The 8,969-nt window shown below is 33.0% G+C and overlaps 1 protein-coding gene across 1 annotated transcript; it reads right to left on the minus strand.

Annotated features, from left to right (window-relative positions):
- Positions 1–6,609: 6,609 nt before the first annotated feature.
- LOC107887312 (uncharacterized) lies at positions 6,610–8,401 on the minus strand. The gene is made up of 3 exons (XM_016811508.2): positions 7,574–8,401; positions 7,315–7,500; positions 6,610–7,226 (listed from the first exon to the last, which is right to left on the minus strand). The coding sequence occupies exons 1-3, from the start codon at positions 8,063–8,065 to the stop codon at positions 6,942–6,944; spliced, it is 963 nt and encodes a 320-aa protein (XP_016666997.1). The 5' UTR covers positions 8,066–8,401; the 3' UTR covers positions 6,610–6,941.
- Between the last annotated feature and the right edge of the window lie 568 nt (positions 8,402–8,969).

An 8,969-nucleotide genomic window follows, 5' to 3' on the forward strand; every position in this document is an offset into this window, starting at 1 on the left:
AATTCGCATTCATACTCTGCCACAGACATCTTGCCCTGCTTTAATTCAAGGAACTCCTTTCGTTTTTTATCAATAAATCACTGACTTATGTATTTCTTTCTGAATTCTTCCTGGAAGAAATCCCAAGTAACCTTTTCTTTTGGCACCACTGCTACCAAAGTCTTCCACCAATGGTAGCTCGAATCTCTCAAAAGTGATACAGCACACTTTAAGCACTCCTCGGGTGTACATGAGAGGTCATCAAATACACGAATAGAATTTTCAAGCCAGAACTCCGCTTTCTCGGGATCATCATCGATCTTTGCTCTAAACTCTTCGGCCCCTTATTTTCGAATCTTGTTGACCAGAGGCTTGTTCATTCTTACCAAATCTATACCTTGAGCAGCTACCGGAACCGTCTGAGGTATGGGAGGGGGTGGAGGAGGTTGAGCATTTGGGTTTGCTCGAATAAACTCTGTATACCAATTGTTCATCATTTGGAGAAAGCCATCCCGAGCCTCATCTCCCTGTCTCAATGTCTCCGGTCTACTTTCTACAAGCGCGGTCCCTTGTGCGGGATCCGGTGCATTAATAGCAGCATCATTAGCCGCAGTTCCGTCGGGATCCATTACTATATTAAAACAAAACACAGTTTAGAATGATCAGGAGTCACCACACTATCACAGTATATTTATGGCATATATAGCTAGACTTTTACACACACTATATTAGTCAGAGAATCGACTAAACCATAGCTCTGATACCACTAAATGTAACACCCCTTTCCCACGTTCAACACCGAAACAGGGTACGAGGTAGTACTAAAACATAACACATACCATTAAATAAAACCGAGACAGAAATATGTCATCCGATTAGATCATGAATCATTATAACATATGCCTTTAACAATATTAGCCAATTTCAATGGCTTTGTACAAAATAATTGATCAAATACTGTAACCAATACTTAAACCTAGGCAATTATGATACGTAACAAAATAACTAAGCCTACTATACATGCCATAATTCAAAATGTTTAGTTCAAATACCAAAAATATTGATAGTGTGGGCAGATCTTCAACGATCTCTAACTCCTGCGTTAGCTGGATGACACTATAAGACAAAAGAGAGAAAAGAAAGTAAGCTTATAGCTTAGTAAGTAAGTATATAAATAATAAATAAGGAATCTAATATGTTTACAAAACAACTCAATTACATCTATTTTTAATTTCACTATTTACTCCAATTTGATCAAGCTGTCCCTCCTGCGTCATGTTCACTGAATAAATCATAACTCGAGTTACGAAACTCGAAATTCAAATCCATAAAATTTTCATGAAACTAGACTCATATAACTTCTTACTAAATTTTTTTCTAGAATTTTTGGTCCAGCCAATTAGTACAGTTTATTAGTTAAAATTTCCCCTATTATATAGCTCGACTGATCTGACCTCTGTTCACTTCGAATAGATTTTCTCCCTGTACAAAAGTAAAATATCCATGAAAGTTGTTTCATTTCAAACTAGACTCAATAAGGAATCTAGGAATTTAAACTATATTTATGAATTATATTTTTAAAATTTTTAATGATTTTTCAAATTCAGAATAGGGGATCACATCGTCATTCTGAACAAGTCTTACAAAAATATAAATATCTCAAAATATAGGATTCCTTTACTTGCTCTATTTATTTTACATGAAAATAGACTCATTAAGCTTTAATTTCATATCTCATTCAGCCTCTAATTAAATTCTTACTATTTTTGGTGATTTTTTAAATTCACGTCACTGCGACTGTCCAAACAGTTTTATTATCAATTTTGATCTTTCACACTTTAGTTGCATTCATTGCTTATCCTTAACAATTTTTCTAACTTCCAATCACATATCGAGCTTATTACTCATACGTTACACATGTATATTCTTACACTTATCATTACAAGGTCATAAATAATTTCATTTAGTCGATTTTCCCGTTGAACACTTCGGATCGAGTCCGCAATGCTTGGTGGTTTCTGCACGTAGTTCCACCCGTCACATAGTTCGACTCTCTTGTACACATGGTGAACATGAACACTTAGTACCACCCGTGTGACCTAGCCACTTTATCTCGTAGCTCTCTTGTCTACATCGTGTCCTTCACCTGGAACCACACATGCGACCAAGCTACATTTATCCCGTAGCTCTCTTGTCTACATGGTATACATCCCGTATCACACATGTGACCTAGCTACCCACATAGTATCTCGTAGCTCTCGATCCGAAGGTTCAACCAGGAAGTATTTCGCTTTCTAATACTTATTTCCATTCTTCCAATAGTCGATTATGATTCAAAATCAGCTACAATATATAAAACATGCTAAAATATAAAAACGTAAATAAAGATAATGTATTATTTACATACAAACTTACCTCGGTACAAAATATAGAAATTTTGCAATTTAGTGCAAAATCTTTTCCTTCCCCCGTTCGAGGTCGATTCCACGCCTTTCTTGATCTATAACAACACATTTAGCTCATTTAACACTCATACTATCTATTTCAATCCAAAAATCATATTATGGAAAAATTACGTTTTTGCCCCCTAACTTTTACAAAATTACGATTTTGTCCCTAGGCTCGGAAATTTAATTTCAGCCCTTATTTTTATGTTTTATGACATGCTGAACATTTTTCTCTTCTATGGCAACATCAAAATCTCACTCTAACATGTACTTATGAACATTAGGTATTTTTACCGATTATGCCATTTTGCTCGTTTTCGCTAAAAATCGCTTAGAAAATATCGTTCTCCTAACTTCAAACATTCGTATTCTACCATAAAAAATCAAAATACATGCATATCATTCATGAGTAAATTTTTAAACATAAACCCTAACTCGAAATAATGGTAGAAATAGGTAGACCGACCTACAAGGATTTCAAAAATGTAAAGAACATTAAAAACGGGGCTTGAATGCACTTATTATTGAGCTTGAAAGCTTGAAAAAAAACCCTAGCTATGGTGAACATACAACTTTCGGCCAAGGAAGAAGATGGATGGACAAAATTTTGGCTTATTTTTCCCATTTTATTTCTTTTAATTACCAAATGACAAAAACACCCTTAAGGCCTTTTTTTAAAATTTTGTCCTATTCATGCCCATTTTTGTCCATATAAAGTATAATGGTCTAATTCCCATTTAAGGACTTCTACTTAAAACCCCCATTTTAATCAAATACTTTATGAACTAGAACACACATTTTCACCTATTTCAATTTAGTCCTAAACATCAAATTAAACACCCAATCAAAAAATATTCAACCTCGGATTCATGGTTTTGAAACCACTGTTCCGTTTTGGCCCTAAATCGGGCTGTTACAATAGATATATGAATTCACATCAACTAACAAACCTTTCAGTTACTCATTCACAAAACTATATACTTTCATCATCATTTATTCGATTCAACGCTAATATGTTTTATGCACATATCTGTACCATCTCGTATCAATCTCATACACATTCTCATCTTTCATTTACCCATTGAACCATTTGGAATAGAAGTCGGATACTCAAGAGTCTCATACACTAAGTACCTATACCATGACTCGAAGCCAAATCAAGGTAACTTATATCCGAAATTCTGATATCATGGCCCGAAGCCAAATCAACCGATATTCATGGCCCGAAGCCAAATCGATATAACTCGCACCCAAAGTGCTAATATCATTGCCCGAAGCCAAATCAATGAAACTCCTAATGGCATATCACTAGTATCCTAAACTATTCCTAAGGTTCAACCGGGATTTCGAATGCTGAATTTCCATCGAATCAATGTCGAACTTATCCGAAGTCTTGTATTCACAACTTATACAATATCAAAGAATTTAAAATACACTTATAATGAAATTTATTACAAACGAACTTACCTCAGTTCAAAACGATGAAATTGGTTTATTAATCGAGTACTTTATCTTTTCCCTGATCTAGATCCAAATTCCACTTTTCTTGATCTAAATATATTCAAAATTAACTCATTTAATAATCTCTCTATTTAATTTAGTCGAAAACACACTTTAAAGCACATTTATACTTTTGCCCCTAATATTTTACATTTTTCACAATTTAATCCTTATTTTATAAAATCACAAATTAATGAAATTCAAATTAAACCCATGCTAGCCGAATTACTATTATGACCCTAGCTGCCCATATTTTTCATTTATTTCACATTTTAACCACAAAGTTTCAACATTTCTCAATTTAGTCCCTATGCATTTTCACTAAAAATCACTTAACAAAACTTGTATAATCCATAACAAATATTCATAATCTATCATCAAACATCAAAACACACATGTATTCATCAATGGCATCATTCAAAATCTTTAACAGTTTTGCAAAATAGTCCGTAGGCTAGCTAGACCTAGTTGCAACCATCTGAAAAACATAAAAATCATTAAAAATGAAACAAAAACGGACTTACAATTGAGTATCAAAGTAACCAAAAATTTCAAGCCATAAAATGGATTTTCTCCATGCTTCATTCAACCAAGGAAGATGATAATAAGAATAATTTCTGTTTTGTTTTATTTAATTAACCTTATTTGACAAATTACTAAACTAACCTTAATGATAAAACATTTATATCATCCATTTCATGTCCATTAATGTCCACTTACTTTAATAATGGTCTGATTACAACATAAGAACCTTAAATTTATGGTTCTATAGCTATTGAATACCTTTAACTAAAGAACAGTACTTTTACAATTTACGCGATTTAGTCTTTTTTTATCAAATTGACCAATCAAACGATAAGTTTTTTAAACGAAACTTTCACACAATAATACTTTCATGCTGTAAACATTAAAATAATAATAAAATAATTATTTTGATATAGGATTTGTGGTCTTGAAACCACTGTTCTGATGTAACCAAAAACGGGTTGTTACAAGAAGATTAAACATGCACTGATAAAGTATTGTGTCAATTAATTACAATTTCAACACATTTAAAGAATTAATTCATTGGTCGCCTTAAAGTTATAATGCAAGAATAACTTAGTCATGGTTTTACTTAATCAAACATTTTACCAAGACCTATAACAATGCAAACACAATTTTAATAAATTAAGTGGACGAAATGCAATTAACCTAACACGAAGTAAATTCAAGCCATATTAATTAAATTAAACATATCAACATCACAAGTATTCATAGACATGTTCATAACAACAATAATAAAATTAAAAGGATAAGGAACAAGAATCAAATCCAGTGTTTCTTCAAGGCTTGACTAGCTCCGCTCCTCCTTCTCCGTTTGTTCTTGTTGAGCTGAGGCTTCCATGAACAGTTGAATGCTGCTTCAAATAGTGGTTGAAGGACTTTTTTCCAAGAGGTAAAATCGACAAGGGAATGGGAAGGAAAATGAAGAACAAAGGAAGGGTTTTGAAGAGAGAAATTGAGAGAGAATTGAAAGGATGAGAGGTTTTGACGTGTATTTGAAATGAGTAGCCAATGGGGGTATTTATAGGATGAAAAGGTTGCTAAAAATAGAAAACATCAGCAGTCACAAACTCCCTCCATGGCTGGCCACACATGTGGCAAGTTTGAAAGTTTCAAACTTGCTATTTTAAGGTAAGGACAAATTAGGAAGGTATGACAAGTGGAGGAGTTTGAATGGAAATTCAAGGAGTCTTCAAGGGTTGTTTTGCAAGCCAAATAATCAGCCAAACAAGCTGATTGGGTCAGCATGTCGGATAGTTTTGAGCAACCTAGTGATCGGTTGGATTGGTTTTCACAATTCAGCTCAACTGAGTCTCTTTTCATAATTAATTAATAATTATTATTTAACTTTTTAAATTGGATTAAAATTAAAATTAATTATATTATGAATTAATATTCATAATTTGGTCAGCCTTCGGCTGAAAAATTAATTCGTCTCAATGCTTCAAAAATTGCTTCTCGATTTTGTGCTTCTAGTAGTGTCTGTCGAGCCAATTTTTGTCCTTTGTTCGAATCTATCAAAAATGATTAAAATTAATTAAAATTCGACATGTTAATAATTGAAGTATAATTTAATTATTTTATAATTATTATATATTTTTCGACAAGAAACGATAAATTACATGGAAAATTGTTACACAATCCAGATATAATATTACATTTGGAAAACTTTGCCCAAAAAAATTTTCAGTATAATCTTCACGGTATAACAGATGATTTAATTCCAGCCACTCTCACAAACACTATAGCAGTAGTAGAAAATATAGACTAGGGAAGAGCTTTATATCATTTGTTGCAATAAATTCCAAGTCATTTATTTTTAAAATATATTAAAAAAATTTATATTAATATCATAGTTGTTTGAGCTAGACTATACTTATCAATTAAATTAAAAATTGATTGAAGCATATTGACTAAAAAATTAATTAAACTAATGAATAATTTATTGAACTGATTTTTTATTTTTAATAATTTATCTAATTGAACCGATCAAACTAACAAATTGATTTAATCACGAATTTAAATTTAAAAACTCAATTAATATTTAATTTAAATGAATTAAATTTAATGAAATAATTTATAAAACAAATTAAATACAAAGACAGCTGAAAACAAAATTAAAAACATTCAAAACTTATTTTTCTATAACAATCTTGTTTATTAAGAATGAATTATAATAAATTAAATGTATATAGTTTTAAAAACTAAATTATTTCTAACTTTTACATTAAAAAAACAAGTAACCAACGAATTCCACCTTACGTGGTTGTCACTCAACTAACACACGGGCAGCCTCAATAAGTACACAAACGCGTTCCTCACTCCCTGCCCACCCATCTCCAAACTTGCCCGCTTAGCTGTATCTCATTCATTTCCCACTTCACTTTAACCAAAAATCTTTTCTAAAAGAAAAAAAAAAAGAAAAGAAGAAAAAGCCTGTTGGACGTGTTTTCTATGTGATTCGAGCTGTCAATCATATGTGCAAGCTTTCTTCAGCGAAATGGGAACATTGAGTTTCTTAGGATCGAAAGTTACGTCACATTCGATTTTCTTGTAAAACTTCGGCTTCACCAGTTTTCCCAACACATAAGCTCTGGATCGGACAACGAAGCCCAGTTTAAGTGAAACTGGCAGTGATGTTGTCCCTGTTGAACTGCTCAAACTTGCTCCACTCCCGTACAAAGGAACCTTGTTTCCCATCACTATTACAGTCAAAGACCTTTGGCTCTTTCTTGACTGATGAAATTTCTTCATCTGAAACACCAAATGTTAAACAAAATTTAGAGGTTTTTTTAATGAAATGGAAACTATTATTAGTTTTGGACTTCTGAAGTGGACTTACGGTTCCTGAAGCAATGGTGATTTGAGCAAATGATAGATCCAGAGGTGTTGATGTGACATGGACACCGAAAAATGTTCCAGTGTTACGATAAATCATCTTCACTGTGGAATTCATGGTGATCATATCAGTTGCCACACCTGTGAAATCTGAACCTGCTTGAATCTTGAATTGCTCAAATCTTATACTCTGCAATATGAAATAGAACCAATCAAACATAACCCATTGCTGGAAATGAAGAAGAGAATCAAAAGCAAATTACCTTCATTGTGATCTTGGGTTTTTGAGACCTGCTAGCTCCCCACAGAATCAAAGAAAATAAAGAGAAGAGAAGAAAGAAGCCAACAAAGAAAGCTAGAACATAGCATCTTCGAGGGAGTCCTTGCTCACGTTCTTCATCTTCAAGGAGGCCTTCTTCTTCGATCACATCACATTCTTTCCACTGCTTATGCCCCTTCCGATGAGCTCCCCTTAACGGAGCGTCGTTAGGCGAGATCTTGCGGGATCCAGGTTTAAGCGACCCTGAAAACCGACTGGATGAAGACTCACGAGAGTGGCGGCCCATGGAGGAATGGGAATGGGGAGGTGACCCCATAGGGCTGATAACCGGCGTGGAATGGAAGGAGGTTGTTGTCTTTTCTCCATCGTGAGAATCACGTGAAGGGCTCTGCACATAGTAAACTGGACGCCGCGGAGACCTGGTTGGGGATGATGGGGCGAGGCTTGTCACCTCTGAATCTGTCTTGGCGTGCATTTCCGACTTGTCGTGGAGTAGATGTTAGTACAAGTTCTGGGGGTATGTTTTATTCTACGGAATTGCGTGGGCTGTTTGATGGTGACTTTATTAAGGAGTTTTGATTGTGGACTGAAGTGTAGGATGACGAAAAAGAGGTGTGTTTTTTATTAGAGGGGGAAAGCAGCGAGGAACTCGTTACCCGACAGCCTTGTTACAGTTGGCACCACCAAACAATTATTGTCCCTTATTACATTTTCATTTTTTGTGCTCGCCGCCTAGTAATAGCCCCCGTTTTTCTTTTTTTCAATAGGTTGTAATTTTCGTAAATTAATTTTGATTAAAATAATTTAATTTTTATTAATTTTGAAAGCAATGACAATTTATTGCAATGTTAATGTTTCTATCAATCGAACATATTTTTTATCGAAATAATAATAAATAAAATTTAAAAGTTTAAATATTATGTTAATTTGATCTTTATTTAATAAATTTAATCGGTAACATTTACACATTTTATTAATATGATCATTATTTAACAAATTTAGTTATTAATATTTACACATCCCATCAACATTTAAGCAAAATATAAAAACATCAAGGGCTAAATTTGTTATTATATAAATTAAAATTATGTACGATTTTTAGAAAACATTGACGTCATTATTAATTGTTGTGAGCTGCTCGCTTTTGAATTAATAGAGATTAAATTGCTCTAAAATTTTTAAAAGAACTAATTTACTTAATATCAAAATTGAGAGGAACCAATTTGCTCAATTTCAAAATTGAGAGAGTTAAGAAAATTATTTTTATCTTATCTTTTTTCTTTTATTTTTATTTTTTAACGATATACTTGAGTATTTGGTGGTAATATTAGATTCCATTCAAATTTAAAGTCAAGTTGAATGCGATCCTTAAGCAAGAG

Source organism: Gossypium hirsutum, chromosome A03 (genome assembly GCF_007990345.1).
Source record: "Gossypium hirsutum isolate 1008001.06 chromosome A03, Gossypium_hirsutum_v2.1, whole genome shotgun sequence".
NCBI lineage: Eukaryota > Viridiplantae > Streptophyta > Magnoliopsida > Malvales > Malvaceae > Gossypium > Gossypium hirsutum.

Bases quoted from the DNA above. Each gene is read 5' to 3' on its own strand.
- LOC107887312 (XM_016811508.2), bottom strand. From the start codon at position 8,065: ATGCACGCCAAGACAGATTCAGAGGTGACAAGCCTCGCCCCATCATCC. The intron at 7,501-7,573 runs GTAATTTGCTTT...TTCATATTGCAG, and splicing joins AACCCAAGATCACAATGAAG to AGTATAAGATTTGAGCAATT. The intron at 7,227-7,314 runs GTAAGTCCACTT...TTGGTGTTTCAG, and splicing joins TCACCATTGCTTCAGGAACC to ATGAAGAAATTTCATCAGTC.